This window comes from Gymnogyps californianus, chromosome 9 (assembly GCF_018139145.2).
Source record: "Gymnogyps californianus isolate 813 chromosome 9, ASM1813914v2, whole genome shotgun sequence".
NCBI lineage: Eukaryota > Metazoa > Chordata > Aves > Accipitriformes > Cathartidae > Gymnogyps > Gymnogyps californianus.
Window position 1 is genome coordinate 16,491,177 of NC_059479.1, and position 17,157 is coordinate 16,508,333.

At 41.7% G+C, this 17,157-nt stretch overlaps 1 protein-coding gene across 2 annotated transcripts in view; it reads right to left on the bottom strand.

Annotated features, from left to right (window-relative positions):
- TBC1D8B (TBC1 domain family member 8B) overlaps nt 1-15,817 on the bottom strand; it is a 42,570-nt gene extending 26,753 nt beyond the window's left edge. For both annotated transcript variants that reach the window (XM_050901723.1, XM_050901721.1), the window contains exons 1-4: nt 15,688-15,817; nt 4,960-5,070; nt 1,004-1,122; nt 152-377 (exon numbers count right to left, since the gene is read on the bottom strand). In XM_050901723.1, coding sequence (XP_050757680.1) covers nt 152-377; nt 1,004-1,122; nt 4,960-5,070; nt 15,688-15,817 — 586 coding nt within the window. The remainder of the gene's footprint in view (nt 1-151; nt 378-1,003; nt 1,123-4,959; nt 5,071-15,687) is intronic.
- Between the last annotated feature and the right edge of the window lie 1,340 nt (nt 15,818-17,157).

Genomic DNA, 17,157 nt, shown 5'->3' on the forward strand with positions numbered 1-17,157 from the left:
AGTATTTCATGTTTGCCATTTTTGCTATTCTGTGTTGACATCTGCTCACATGGCAAAATAGCTCCCTTAGGACATAGGAAGAATTCTTCCAAATCTGAAAGATAAACAGTAAAATGTGAAGGGACTAGGCTTAGTATCGAGGCTAACTTACTTTCTGCTCCCAGCAAAAATGAGTAAAAGCTAAGGAAGTTGGTACTAAGATAAAGCCATCCTTGACAGGGCACTCTGCCCTTCCAGTAACTGCATGAGTAATAGGTAACCAACTTCTCCTGCTCCGGTAATCCAAAACACTTCTCAAACTTCATAAGACCTTCACGAAACTTCTCAGGATCTTCTTCTTTTACAAAAGAACCTTTTCCCTCTTCAGCAATCAAACCCTAAAACAAAAGAACCAGTTACTTTATATATGCATCCGTGTGGGTGGGTGTCATATATGCACCTGCATACATACAGTGTAGCATTCTCCTAACAGAATAGTAAGTTTTAGAACAGGAAGAATAGTCTGAGGATCAAAACACAGGTCACAAATCAAATGTGTTATTTCAGACTCATCCACCAAGTTTCCCACACATCTTAGGCAAGACACACATTCCCGGGTCTCCTCTCCTGAAATATATTTTCCTCAATCACAAGAATTCCTGGGCTAAATATTTAGCATATATAAAGTGAACTGCTGCACCTTCACAAAAATATACCATATGCTTCCCAGGCATTATTAAAGTTATTGTGAAATAATTTATCAACAGTTTTAGACCACTATCTAAAAGCATCAGGTGTATCATTTACCAAGAAGAGTTTATGTCAAACAACCTTACTTAACTGCGGGGCAGATAAACAGGAACAATGGAGTGTGTTGAAGTTAACAGCCACATACTATTCACTCAGAAGTATGTAGCATTACAACGCTGTCCTTTGATATTCTAATTAGGACACATTATTGACATACGTTTAGAGGAAAAAAATACTTAGCCTTTCCCAATTATGTCATGTGCCTGTTACTTACTCTTATCTTTCCCTGGACAAAGCTCGTAATATCTTCATTTGAATCAAATACGGATAAAGTCTTCATAACATTGTGTTCTAACCAGTCCCAGTGTTCTGTTATTTCTTCTCTGCTGGATCCTGATTGAAAGAGAAGGTTACTATTACTTAACATTAGAACAGACTTTAATCATTTCACTAAAAATATTAATCAAGAGAATACTTAGCAAATTCCCGACTCACAGAGTAATTTAGATACACAAGTCCAAACCACAAGTCTCGTATTTACTGTCCAACTCTTGTGTACACTAAAAATTCATTAGGTGTACATTAAAAATGTGCACTGCTGTGTTTTGATCTTTCAAGCCCTTTATGCAGCTATATTTCTAGCCTTGACATCCAGAAGCATCTCAGCTTTGTCAACATTGTGTGGCTCAGTGCTGAAGCCTGACTTGGACTGACAGTTCCTTCAGCTCAGCAGTACCTCTCCAACACGGATGGCAGAGCATCGCTAGAGCACTCCCAGTCTAATGGTCTAGAAGGTGGGAAATGTGAGATCAAATCCATGAGACTAAGAAGAAAATGAAATCTGGGCCTTTGATATGCTCAGCTGTGATCACTGGGCCACACCATTTTCCAGAGTAGAACTCCAAGACTTAGACCTGCTGTGCAAAATCCCTTCTAACAAGTGTAAGGATGTAAAGCATACATCACCGTAACCAGGAAGGTAGCAAAGATTTCTGTTTGGATATGTGAAACAACCGTTTATGCTGCTTACAACAAACAATCAATTGCTACTTACTTGTGCTTATTATAGCTCATGGTTTTATCTCATTCTCTATCAATTATATTTCTAACCACGCTAAAGCTTAGGCAACGACCATTCAGGAAAACAACGTCATCCTACCTACAATAAAGTTCTGCTTACGCTGTAATTCCAAACAATGCATTGTTTTCATGCAGTTGCGAGCTTCTACAAGAGGACAGAAGCACAGCTGCACTCTATATGGAAAACGTATACCAGAACTAACTCCTGATGCAGGAAAAAAGGCTCACTGATTCATACAAGCTGAACAATCCTTGAAACAACATTTGGCACGACCAGCGTTAGTATTTTTTTCTTCTGGACCCTCTGGGACTCAAACACATGAGAATAAGGACTGTTATCTTTCCTTTCATTACATATGTACAAGAGGAGGAGTAACTTAAAAAACCTGTTATCAATAACCATAAGGAATGTAGAAACCATAGAGCCAAGATAAAATTCAATGTTCCAAAAATATAAACACTGCATTTTCAAACGCCTTAGAGAGAAGCCAACCTTGTTACTTTACTTACTTTACACTGCTTTTTAATCTAGCTTTCAGAGAGCTATCACCTACTATATGGCGAATGTCACTGCAACTTTATAGCAAAGAAAAACCTCTCTCGCATGAATTTTCCAGAAATACATTTAGATTACTGGTTTACTTTAAATATAAAGGAACATTCTTACCCGCTAGCTACTTTTATAATTAGAGAAATGTGGTAGGCCAACTTCAAAATGCTTATGATAATTCATCTTATTCTTTTCACATACTCAATTACAAATTATGCAAGTGGTAATAGGTAATTAGCAGAGATGATACTAGTGAAACAACAGCAGAGGTCCAGCAAATTCAATACTGAGTCAGTTCTTTGAAGACAGGTGGCTCCCCATCAGATGGTGGGAGACAGGGAGAGGTAAAAAGAGGAAAAGAATTTACATAGGTTTGAATAAAGGGATTCCAGAATATAAATTAATTGGTAGTTTCATCCTCCACAGGAATGCTAACAAATAAAATCAGTCAGTGTAATCACATACTATCAATACCCCTAAGCAAGAACACATCTTTAACAATTTCTTTTTTCTCAATTTACTTTGTAAAGACTAATTAAACAACTTTCAATGGACTCCACAGAATTAAAGTTGCCTTGGGAATGAATAGAAATTGTTCTATGGTTAAATAGTTAGACTGCACTACACAGGATGGATTTGCAATAACACTGTAAAAAATTATACGAAGAGTAATTAACATAGCAATTAAATCACAAACTAATTATTTTTCTCAGACTACACATGTAGACCAATTATTTGAGTCACAGTGTGAATCAGAGGCACAGATGTGACACAGTAGAGATGAAACTTTTTAATAAATATTTAAATGATATAGGAGCACTGTTTCAGACCCTTAATATGCAATAGCAGGAACAAAATGTAGTCTCTTCAATTTCTTCACTTCACAGAAGGAACAACCTGTTTTCTAATACAAAGTACAACTACATTATGTAGCCTTTTGTTGTAAAGTACACTTACGCAGCACAGAATTGATACAAATTCAGTCGTAAGGTGAAGATTACCCTTTGTGCTGTCCCAAGGGCTGACCTAATGGCAGCAGAATTCCCCAGAGTACATTTCCAACATACTTATCAAAGTACCTTTTTGATAGCCTGTCACCATCAGTTCTGACTTCTTCAGAAGTAGTCCTAAAATTTTATTTGCTGCCAATTCACAAACTGTTCAAATTCCATCAACTTTATAAGGCTGCCCTTTTAAAGTGACATGTAATGAATTACATTAAATCGTTATTAAACAGTTTTCTCACTGACTACTGCCCTTCAGAGAAGTCCTTGCAGAACACGAACAGGAGCAGATTAGCATTACAGCATGAAATGTCTAAGCTATTAACTAAACAGCTAAAAGAACAAAACTGTATTTTGAAAGTAGCTAACGGTATAGAAAAGACAGCAAGAGGCACAATTTTTCATTTAAGGTGAAGCAATGAAGATTCATAATAAAGCGGTAACAGCAAAATCCAATGTAACAACAGTATAGCACTTACTAGTGGAATTACTTGTGCATGTAAGTGTTTGCAGAATAGCAGATACCCTGCAAAGCTCATCTTTTGCCACAGGCAACTAAAAGGAAGGCCTAGGGCCCAGAGGAGTCTAGATGGAGACTTGTTTCTTTAATGAACACTACTAATAAAAAAAATTAAAGCATGGAAAAATGAACTAAAATATATGGTTCTTCTTCACTGTAATTATAGATGTTTTCAGAGAGTTGTCAATAAGCCTAAGAAATAGATTAATTCCACAATAGTGACTTTTTAGCATTAGACCACATGACAATATTAATTAATTTCAATATAAAGACAAGACCATGCCTCAGAAGGAAAACCAATGATGCATGTAAAGAATAAAAGAGTCCTCTCAACTTTTGGAATGGAGGTCTCTTTGGACACCCAGTAGTTAAGCAGCCTGTATAAAAGAATTAAGACTTTATTTTCAGGAGAAGCTGCAAAACATAAAATTAAAAAAAAAAACCACAACAAAATAAACCCATGCATGCTATCAAAAAGTATGCTCTAAGAAAAATCACATACCCACTCTCAAGGTCCACTTTCTTTTCCATTTCCTACTGATTAATAACGCAACATGAGAAAGAGAAAGAACTTCATACACTACGAGAGCAACAGATATGAGGAGGAATTCAGCTCAAACCATGACTGGGAACCTGGCTCATTTTAGCAAGCAAAGATAAAGTAGAAAAAAACATTAGGATAAGCGGCTCCTGTTATTCCTACCTACAGCACACTTAGTACTCCCAAGGGTCAACTTATCCCTACCATCCTGAACTGTGCCAAGTTACACTTGCAGCTTACAGAAGAGAAGATTGTGCCTCTGTTGTTCTAAGACAGCACCAAGGCTTTAGTACCTGATGGACTACTGCAGAAAGCAGGCAATCTGAAGTTGTAATATGAAGAGTCCATAGACACATTCTGAAAAACTGGAAGCACACACTACTGTCAATCACAGGTTTGCAAATAATTTTAAACCATTTAGAGGTCATGAGAATGAATAATGATGTGAGAGGATTAACACAAAAAAGGATCCTGTACTTTGTACCCTCATTTTTCACTTTATAAACTCAGTTAGCTTCTAAATCATAGTACATACCGCATGCAATGGACCAGTAGACTTGAGAGTCTGGTGTCTGATGCAGGATGCGAAATGGGGCGACTTTCGATGTAGAATCCAACACGGCATCTAATGTTCCCACGAGAAGACCTGTTGCGTTCAAGAAAATGTATACAGCATAGTGAAACTAAGGTTTTGAAACGTACACTCACTTCTGATTCCTTTCTCAGTGAATAGGAATGCTACCCAAGTAAGGACTAATGAACTCTGAGAAAGTAGGAAGCACAAATGAGTAAAGCAAAAAGTACTCCCAGAGGAACCTCTTTGGGAGGTAATGATACTTTGATCCAGTAAAAGCCATTATAAACACAAAATGAGGGTGAAGAAGTTTTTTGAGATGACCCCCTTGGAAGCGATAGCCATGTAGTATGGTAAACCAGAGGCCAACCTGAAATGTAACATGGCAGTTCCCAGCCTTCAATAAGCACAAGCAGTAATTGAACTACCTCTTATTTAGTCATTTACTGTTGTTCTGTTTTCCAGTCACAGGAAACAGCTCTTAGGAGACTGTTTATTCCACTATGTCTGACTTTTATGAAAATCCCACTGTTTGTACATGAGAACACCATATCATACTTTCTGTACATGCAAAAGTTTTGCTGCTCATACCACACTATAGCTAGAAAACGCCTGCCATTCTTCATAAACAGTCTATCAGATGACTCCTACATAAAGTATGGAACACTAATATTTAATCCTACCATCACATGCATAAGTATATTACATAAATTGCATTATTCCCATATAGATTATACACCCAAGATACAATGGCTGTGTCACCTCCCTGCCACTAGATATTGAATTAGCTCCTATTAAACAGAGTTCAGATCAAAATATACTAATTTCATTAATGAGACATACTTCATCTCTCCATATCTGGGAGTAAAAAGTTTCCTGAGAAAATGAGTATGCATTTTATCTTGGCTGCCAAAATCATTCTTTCTGCACAGTAATAAAAATATTAGCCCAGATATCTTAAAAGTTCCTTTCAAATCTAAGAATCAGGGAATTCTAAAAGAACAAAAATCCATACAGAAAAAATACAAGCTTTTGGATCCTGATGCACAAGTAAAACTTTTTCTTCTTGTTACAACAGAAACAAAAATACAAGCAACAGTTATCTTATGCTTCCTTCCTGTATTTCCTATGCTTGCCATCCTTCTAGTATGGCCACATAAATGGAAAGTTCAACTAAAGCAAAGCTACCAAAGCAATCACACAGAGCTTTTATTCTCCTACAGAAGAACTGCAAAATAAGAGATGAGATTACCCCAAAAAAATATGAGAGATGCAATTACCCAAAGACATACTGTAAAGTCTGTTCCACAAACCTGCTGAGATCATGGATGCAGGGCATTCCCAAAAAAATGCTATTAGGGTAGAGAGCTTGTATGTGAAGTTAATATATCCCTTATAGCACCTCTAAGTACCCTTCCATGTTTAATGGAAAACTATCTTTTGATTCAGGTTTTTAATATTCCATAGAAGCATTAGATTTAGATCACTTCAAATGCATCCCTCAAAAGTTATTTCAGAATTTTTAGGTTGGCTTCTGGTACTTTTTGTTCCACTTTCTTGCCATTAACCCCCTCTCAAATTCTGAAAGATAACAATTGTGAGAAAATACAAGAAAGCAAAGAAAGACAAAATTGAGAAGTGTAGACAATCATTCTCAGAACATGGTTTTCCTAAGGATACACTTTCAGCATAGAGCCTGTGTGACTACCTTACTGCGGCTATTCAAGTTTCAGAATGCTTTTGCTTCTCTTCAAAAAAATGGAAGTGAATGATAATGAAAAACAAAAAAACCCCCCAAAGACCAGTACATTACATCAATCAAAAATACTTTCTTGCCTGGTCTGCAATTCATAGATTGTAAGTTACTGTTGGAAAATAGAATTTTTTTGTATTTTCTAACTGAAGTCAGACATTGACTAGATAACAACATTTATGTCTGTTTAAAGAGCTCTGGCTTACTGAATGAGTCATAACACTGAGCTGATCTCAAAGTTGGCTTTGCTTCAACACATATTTCATTACTTCATTCACAATTCTCCTAATACCATTTTCTGTTATGATATACAGTACAAGGACATTAGTCACCATTTGTAAGGTTGACGCAACTGCTCAGCTTAAGAGAATGATTACAACAGTGCAATAAAAAGCAGCACTCCTCAAAATGCCATAACAGTTTCCGTCTACTTGGAAGGTCATTAGATTTTAGACACAATAAACTGCATCAGGTTAGTATCAGTCACTTCAACAGTCCCACCAGTCAATACTGCTTTGCCCATGAATGTGATATAGACTACAGGTTTGCACTTAAGCCAATAAACACTCAGTACATTACAAACTAATTCCACAGCTATGGCCCCTGGCATAATTGTGAGGAATCAGCAGAGTCTCACCTTCTTATCCTAGTCCTGAAAGTGCTCTATGAGCTGCGAATTTTTTGAATACTGTATTATCAGACAGGGTTTCCATAACTACAAGTTGTTGGGTGCTTCTCAGCAATAAAACTCCCTTTTATTGCGATTTCCCAATGGGAAATCAAGAACCATGTTCGCCCAGGCAAGTAAGACCACTGCTGAGCAGTTTGCTGGCACTCTGCTAACTCCATTCACACAAGCCTACTGAAGAATGATTTACTTCCAGGGTTGCAGAGAGTTAAAATTCACCTGTAGAATGACAAGGATACTAATTGTAAAATAAAGGAGTAGGTAACAAAAGAATCATTAACTGCTCAGCCCAGACACTAGCATTATCCCCACAAGGGAGGCAAGGGGAAAAAGCAGCTCAGGCCATACTTGCCAATCCCTCGCTAATGAAATGCACTACATGTTGCTCTCAAACAACCAATTTTAGGGACAACCTACAGAAGGTCATCTACCCTCAGCTCTGCTCAAAGCTAGACCCCAGTTTCTACTGGGAATTCCACCAAGATCATCCTGTTGCCTCACTCGGGAAATGACTTCAGCTGTAGATATGGAAGGCGATGCACATTTACACGGAGAAAGGGCTCTGCTTTTAGAAAACATTTTCAGTTTCATAGCTACTTGAGTAAAACTACTGGGAAATACCCTAGATACTTAAATCAATAGGGTAAAATACCCTAGAAAATAAAATAAAGGTCAAGGAATCCAGAATAGCTTTGAAATAAGGATGTGTTCTTCCCAAAAGTCTCTAAAACACTTGGTTAGCAAAATAGCAACATTAGCTGCAGAGACATGCACCAAAACGTTATCAGCAATGAATTTTGCCCTCAGTTGTACCAATTTACGGCAATAAAGCCAATATGTTACGTGAAAATAACTGCCCAGCATTTTGCCATTTGGGGGCAACACCACTTTGTTCTTCTATATTTATTTCACCAAGTACATCAGGAGAGTACTAATATTCACTTTTTTTTTTTGGTCCTTTTCAACTCAAAATCTCAAAGATTTTTTTTTTTTCCCCTGGAATAGCCATCAGTTACATCTTTTTTATTGCTGAGAATCTTCTTTATTTTAAATATGTATATCATACCCAGCAATCTGACTACTTCCCAGTGTAGGACTAGTGTAATGCAGGCAGAATAATGTAAGTTCCATTTTACCGATGAAGAATCGGAAGCAAAGAAAACATGCTGCTGTCTTTTTTTAAAAGAGCACTATTGTTCTGAAGCAAAGTTAGCACAAGCCTGTTCTCTCCTCTAATGCATAACAGTACCTTTGAGATCAATAATTAATTATATTAAACCTAGATCAGATGGCCTCCTGATTTGCTACATTAGAAGTGTTAAGGGACATAAAATATTTATAAAACCATAAGAGTTCCTTACAAACAGAAATGTTCTTTAGCACAACACTGGTCAGCCCCATTACACTAAGGATTTTGAAAAGTAGACACTTTGATGTACAATTGAGTTCTTGCTCTTAGTTTATTTACATCATCATAAAAAGGAGCTGTTTGAAAATACTGTAAAAGGTTTCCCTGAGTGGCAACAACTGCAGAAAGTGATATTCTGCAGCTACAGTCAGCTTCATTTTGGCAACAACTGCTCACTTCTACAATCTGAAGAATTCAAAGGCTAATCAGAGCAGAACCAAAAGGGAAAAAATACTGTAAACCAAGTAAGTTTATGATAGATAGCTGTGGTGGGTTGACTTTGGCTGGATGCCAGGTGCCCACCAAAGCCGCTCTATCACTCCCTCTCCTCATCTGGACAGGGGGAGAAAAAATACAATGAAAGGTTTGTGCGTCAAGATAAGGACAGGGAGATCACTCACCAATTACCTTCACGGGCAAAACAGACTCGACTTGGGGAAATTAATTCAGTTTATTGCCAATCAAATCAGAGCAGGATAATGAGAAATAAAAACTAAATCGTAAAACACCTTCCCCCCACCCCTCCCTTCTTCCTGGGCTAAACTTTACTCCTGAATTCTCTACCTCCTCCCCCTGAGCGGCGCAGGGGGATGGGGAATGGGGGTTGCGGTCAGTTCATCACCCGTTGTTTCTGCTGCTCCTTCCTCCTCAGGGGGAGGACTCCTCACACTCTTCCCCTGCTCCAGCGTGGGGTCCCTCCCATGGAGACAGTCCTCCACGAACTTCTCCAATGTGAGTCCTTCCCACAGGCTACAGTTCTTCACAAACTGCTCCAGCGTGGGTCCCTCCCATGGGGTGCAGTCCTTCAGGAACAGACTGCTCCAGGTGGGTCCCCCACGGGACCCTGCCAGCAAACCTGCTCCAGCCTGGGCTCCTCTCTCCACGGGTCCGCAGCTCCTGCCAGGAGCCTGCTCCAGCATGGGCTTCCCACAGGCTCACAGCCTCCTTCGGGCATCCACCTGCTCCGGTGTGGGGTCCTCCACGGGCTGCAGGTGGAGATCTGCTCCACCGTGGACCTCCATGGGTTGCAGGGGGACAGCCTGCCTCACCATGGTCTTCACCACGGGCTGCAGGGGAATCTCTGCTCCGGTGCCTGGAGCACCTCCTCCCCCTCCTTCTTCGCTGACAGAAGACGACAACTGTCTGCAGACAACTGCAGTTGTCTGCAGACAACTCTGTGTCTGCAGAGTTGTTCCTCTCACATACTCTCACTCCTCTCTCCCGGCTGCTGTTGCACAGCAGTTTTTCCCCCTTCTTAAACCTGTTATCCCAGAGGCGCTACCACCGTCGCTGATGGGCTCAGCCTTGGCCAGCGGCGGGTCCGTCTTGGAGCCAGCTGGCATTGGCTCTATCGGACACAGGGGAAGCTCCTGGCATCTTCTCACAGAAGCCACCCCTGCAATCCCCCCACTGCCAAAACCTTGCCATGCAAACCCAATAAAATAGCAAACATCCTTCATTTTGATCAGATATCTGTCATACTTCAAGACCTAAAACCATTTACAGGCATTCTCCTAAGCTTTCAGCATACGATTCTTAGGTACACAAAGACACCCCACAGAATCCTACAGTGGATACCTCACAGCAAGAAAGCCTACAGCAACCTTAAGAGAGGTTTTTAATAGCTATGTCATGACAACTAAAATTTCTAGGTTTGAAGAAGTATAAATGTCAAGAATAAAATTAATGAACTTCAAATTAATCTTTTAGTTGCATTTGTACCATAAAGTCAACCTGTTAATAAATTGTGAATTAAAAAGAAAAATAAATCTTGAAGGCAACGTCATACCTAGATACAACTGCAAGGAGTAAAATCAATAGGAATAGTATGTGAAACACACAGATTTACTACAAAACTGAAATCTGTTGCGTAAGTAAGCAAAGACAAATTCAAGTACCCCGACTACAATTTAAATGGACTGTATTTTTCAGCAAAACCTTTTTAAAAAAATCAGAAGATGCAGGTCTGCTGAAACCAAAACTACCAGAGTAACATAGCAGATGCTATACTGTTACAAAGGCTTCTCTGGTGCAGGATATAATATCAGGGAAGAAACACACATCCAGACTGAACTATTGCCAAATTACAATGCAGGAGACCCAAACTGTAAATCCCTACTACAGTAAATATTTATTTACAGAGACAGGATAAAGCTTCATTCCATAACAGCAAATAGTTTTACAGAGCATTTTGGTTCAGTTTAGAAAAAAAAAAAAGACTGAAGCCCCAGTTTTCACTAGATAAACTAAGATACAAATATATACCATATAAACCATGAAAAGCCATCGTCTCTGTGTATTTGATTTAAAACACACGAATGGCAACTTGTGAATAAGACCCTTTTTTCTACTTCCTCAAATTAAGCACAGAACTCTTTTTTTTGCTTAATTTTATTTCCCAGGTGAACATCATCTCATGACTAAGAAACCTCAGCTTAATGAAATACTGAGCATGGGCTGAGATGCAAATGTTCTTAGTCAACTGAGATGTAAAACAGGTTAGTTTAAGCATTCAGTGAAAAAAGATTTCATCTCCATTTACAATAACTCAAGTATATTATGGTCAGTGGTTATGACTCAGGTAAGACAACGGTAACTCATTAAACTAAGGTGTGCATCCAAGCCCTTGTGTGGCAATCTATCTTGCTTATCTGTGGCAATAAAGATATCCTTGAAAGAAGGGAAAATTAGAAGCACAACTCTGAAAAAAGGTAAGTATTAGTCTCCTTGGTAGGTACAGAGATAAGTATTGCAAATATCACAGCTCCTCCTTATCTTTGCTTCTGTACAGCTAAAAAGCCGTATAACACGAATTGGGAAGCGTGTGCTGGTCCTTTTCCCACCTGTCATCCCCAAATGTAAGTATGCTTCTTAACAGAGTGGTGTTATTTGTCTCACAAATATATGCACTGCAAAATAATCTTTGCTACAGCTGCTGAAAAAAATACACAGCAGAGATCATTTCAGATCTTCATTAACCAGCAAGTTTTCCTTTTGATTCCTATCACAGTTGAGGACCCGCAGCAAGTAAGCCACACCAAAAGTTCAGTGTGCTAAAACACGAGTAGGTATAAATGATTTCTGCCATTTATTCTACTAGTGTATATTTAGTGATGTCACAGCACAGATGTTTAAGTTTTGAAAAGCAAGCATCTTCTTTGCTGCATACTGAGTCTAGCTACAGCACAAGTTTCCTCTCCTGTCCTGCAGTTCCTATCAAAATAAATTTAAGTTTGTACAAAGATCACCAAGCACTTTTTTAATTGGTCCACCACAAAATTCTGTTAGAGACAAGGTCCTTGCCATTGACATCCACTACTTGACAATACTTTAACATTATTCCTTTTGACAGATACTAGATAAGGAAAATTTCCCCAGAGCACACATACAAGCCTAGCTCTGCCTCCCCTTCCTCCAAACTCCTATGCCTGCGAGCTAGCTAGCAATGACGCAGACAACAAGCTACGTCTTTTAAAAAGCAGGAATACTACCAGGGGCCTCCTACAGATTCAGGATGGCAATAACTGCCGCAGGAAATCCACGACTTGAAGAGTCAGGGTTTTTCCCTGCCTTTGGGATCCCCCTTTTTTCCAAGCATGGCACATACAACAAGCAGAGAAGACTAGTTCCAACGATGTATTTCATTGGTAAATTTTTCTCCTCTCACAGTTGCATTTTACTTAAATTTCTGAAGCAGAAAGAGGCAAATTGAAACAATGGAAGCAGAAAACAAATAATTCACATTTCAGTGAAAGATTGGTATTTTATGACACCAAATACTCATTTGTATAACTACTCCCAGAATACCCATCTCCTAATTAAGGTCCTGTCTAAACTATAACCAAAGCAACATCTTTGTGACCAACACGCTTAATCTCACTAGACCTTGGTTACGGCACATGCATTCACAACACAGGTTTTGTGTCATCATAACTGCACTTCAGCACATGTGCCATTTTGCCTAACTATATTCTTATCAATACACTCTAGAAAACCTGAGTAGCTCTCCCATAGCAGCTCTGCAGAAGACAGAATGACCAGTGGTCAGACGGTTGCACTGCCAGACATACAGCAACATGCTTTGGGACAGTCTATCGCATGCTGAATTATCAGGTGTAGAACCAGTCAAACAGGTTACAGTACCTGTATCCTTAGGTGAGGTCTAAGAAAGGAAAGACAATGAAATGTAAACCTAAGCAGGTGCATACCTGCAGGAAGAGAGCCAAGGCTAAGCAAAACCAGTACAAGATATTTCTGTTCATTTTTATCCACACTAGCCAACTCAGAACTATGCTGTGTGTGGACACAAGCCGTAAGAGCTGACTGTATCATCTACAGATTACAAACTGGTCCTGCTGCAACAGTCAGTCCAGAAGGGTCATACAAACAAATCCAACTGCAGCCTTCTTTCTAAACCTAGGACAGCACCAGAATTCCCAGCCTTCTTTCAGGTAAGCGTCTCTGCTGTCACCTATCTTTTTCCCTTGGTCTGTACTTTCTCCAGCTATTGGCTGCTTCCTCAAAACTCACATCTCTGCTCCTTAAAGTCTGTCTTACCAAGTGTACTTCTGTATTCTTGGGAATCCTTTGCTACTGCCTCCTTGGCCTGTCCCCATTACTGCTATTCAAACCCTGCAGCACTGTTCATTTTCCCATTCCTGTCTTGAGGAATTGCCCCTCTCTTCCCTCAAGACTTAGTCTTGCACTGCTACCTGCCTCTTTCACTCGTAACTCCCCAGTCCCTCAATGCTGCCAGTCACCTCTAGCCTTGTCTCACCAGCTGAAAAATGCTGTTCAGGAGAACAAGATTTTACTTGGCACATTTGCGATGACCTCATAAGATAATAGCTGTTCACTGTTTTTTTCTAAAGTAAGCGCTAATTTTCTTGAGTGACACATAGCAATATAAAATTAAAATCAGGCATAGCAAATTATGCTAGCTTATACCTAGGAGGTTTGAATATTTTCAAACCTGCAAGCACAAATATAACTGCATTTTTTCCAATTTTCCTGCTAATCTTTCTTCATCACAATTTTAATTCAAAAACATCTCACTCTTTTTGTTTCTGTCCAGTGAAAAACGTAACTTGCACAGATGAAATTCGAAAACTTATGAATCTAACATTATGAGAAAAGCTACAGAAATAAAATGTGCAATACCACATGAAAAAAAAGCATGCTACGGGAACTATCCCATTCAAATGTTTTTCCACGCTGTCAAATGCTATCAAGGACAGAAGACTAGTGACGGAAGCCTCACCTTCAACAAAAACTGATGGACACTAGGAGGCCCCAGCTGTCTCTCCACCTGTAAGCCTACAAGGATATTTTTAAATGAACACCTAATTCTAGTTCTCATTGTTTCAGTTTAGTCACAGTTCTTAAATGAATTTTATCACGCAGAAAGACAACTTTTATACCAACTCAGCTTCCTTCACTTCCAAAGATACCAGGGCAGAGAATGGCACATCTAGCCTGATGACCACAAGACTTCCAAGGTTGCAAAACATCACCCTTTGTTCTAAGCCGAAGCCTAACATTATCTATCTATCTATCTATAATATTAAGATATGCCTAGAAGAGAATCTGGGATTTTGTCATGCTTTCTTTTTACACCTTCCTTGCGCCCTGCAAGTGGTTCAGATGCCAATGAAGTTCTGAAATTCATCAGCCAAAAGTTTGGGCTTTGTGTTTTTGTCCGGTAGACTGAACAAATGTTTCAACAAGACAATTATGCCTCATGTTTAATATAGCTTGCTTTACGATGACACAATTAGAGAGAGCCTAGAAAACCCAGAGAGATGCAACTCATGCAAAACATCCAAGAACCACATCCCACCCAGGAACAACTTTACTCTGCTCCCCTATAGCATTCCTCCTTGACAGGGTCAATGACAGATGCCACCAGACTATGAAGGAGTCAGTTCTAGTCTGAATGGCTACCACCACAACAGAGCTCTCACTGGTAGCTGCGGTCCCTGCAGTGTGTAATGATACAAACAGACAGGAATTAAAAATAGAACCTCAGTTCCATACCTTGAAGTTCTAATTAAATAAAGTTTATTATACTGTGGTCAACGCCCTGTCACTTTCCTGACCCACCCCTCCTGACAAGCTCCATCAAATCATAAGCTTGTTTTTAAAATAAGTGATTAGAAATGTCTGAGCAGGAGCTCATTTCAAGCAGCCTCAGATGCATGCAGGAAAAGGGATTTGGAAATGAGCATCTTGCTAAAGCAAGACAGATCTGTCATTTCTTCTGATGTCTCCTCTTCCAACAAGCTGCAAATCTAACTCTGCCAGCGTGTCCAAAGGGCTGTTAAGCTAGTACCAAGTGTTGGGCTATGCTGACCTCAGCTCTACGTACCACCCCAAGGGTGGCAGCTGGCCCAGAGCAGCGGGCTGCCCCCAGCCCTGCCAGGATGCACATCCCCACCGGGCTCCTCTGCACCTCGGTGCCGTGCCACCACGGACACCAGCAGGCCCCATCCCACACGGAGTGTGCCAAAAACTTCATCAAACCTTCCTTTTCACAGCGGGATGTCTTTTGAAATGCCTCTCTCATGCAAGGAAAAATGAAGGGGGGGGGGGGGGAAGGAAGAGAAAGAGAACCACATAAGAAACCCCATGAAGGTCAAGGGCTCCAAAACTCGGCCAGGCCTCCCCTCCTCCCTGCCCCTCTGGAGCGGGGGGGTCCCAACACCGGCAAACGGCCATCCTCCCCCTCGCCCTTCCTCCGGCCCCCTCTCCCGCCGGCCCCTGAGGGACCGGGCCTGAGGCGGCCCCGCCCCGCCGCCGAGCTGAGGGGAGACCCTGCCCCGGCCCCCGGGGAGGCAGTACCTGCCAGCCCGCCTCCGCCCTCCTCGCCGTAGCCCCGCCGCCTCTGCAGCACGAAGTACTGGTTGGAGCGCTCCTGCACCCACAGCTTGAGGGCATTTTTCAGCAGCACCTCCTCGGGCTTCAGCCACATCGTGGCGGCCCCCTCACTCCCCGCCGCCGCCGCCCATGCCCGCCGCGCCGCCCGGCCTCCCGCTCCCACGCACACAGCCCAACTGCCAAGCGCCGCCGCCGGAGACGGCGGAGAGCGGGGGGGGGGGGGGAACCGCCCCTGCCCCGAGGCATGCTGGGAACTGTAGTCCTCGCGGCCGGCTGGCCGCGCAGCGCCGCTGCCTCAGGACTACAGCTCCCGTCGGCCCTTGCGCGGCCGCCCGCCTCCTGGGCTGTGTGGTAGCGGCCTGCCTGGCGGGCAGGGGCAGGGGCAGGGGCAGGGGCAGGGGCAGGGAGGGAGGAGGGAGGGAAAGAGTCCGCGGGCGACCCCCGAGGGGAGGCGGCCGCAGAGATATGGCTGCTTCTGTCCCACAGGCTCGGGGAGAGACTCTTCCTTCTCCCCGCACACGGCACCTCCCCTGCCGCTGTCCGGCCTCAACCTCGCTCTTGTCGGGCAGGGCCGCAGCAGGCTCGGACCTCCCCGACGGGGCCTCCAGCATGTCCCTAAAATGCCTTCATAAAGCGGGCTGGGTATTTTTTTTGTCCTCTCTGCCAGTCAGAGAAGTCTCATTTTCAATTTTGGCCAAATGTTATTCCATTTTCAGCCCAGAAGACAGACAGACAGACAGACAGACATCACCAGAGACTTTGGCTTTTACGTTTGTTTTCCTGTCAGCACTAAGACTTATGCTGCAGCAGGAGACTGGGGCACAGAAAAAAAATCACAGGAAAAACCTGCCACGCAAGGAAGGGAGCCATGACCACCACCACCAACTACAGCACCCCAGTCACAGCGCCCATGCATGTCCGCTCCCCAGTTGCAGGCCACGCCAGGAGTAGAGGAGCCACCCCACCAGCTGCAGAAGCAGACATATGGTCAACATTGCCTGTTTACATTTCACATAATAAAAAGACAATCTGCCTCATTGCTTTTATCACCCAACACGATTCAGCGCTAATTTGGAGTAGAGTAGACATTTTGGTTGCCTTAACAGCAGCTTGACTCATGTTTTCATGATTCGTCTGCAAGACCTTGGCATTTGTCCTCAATGACTAGCTCTTCCGATTATTTGCAGACTGACTTTACCAGTTGTTCTGCGCTAGAATAAATCAATCTATCCTGTTCAGGAACAAGACAGCAGCTTTCATACTTGTAGGGACTGCACTTGAGTATCTGCTCTTACTACTGTCTTCTCTTGCTGTCTCCTCCTGGTTTAAAGAGCAGTTCTCTCACAGCCAGGTTTCAAAAAAAAAAAAAAAAAAAAAATTAGGTGCTGGAACTATTCTGCCATATGTACCTGGCAGCAGAGGATTTCCCAAGCC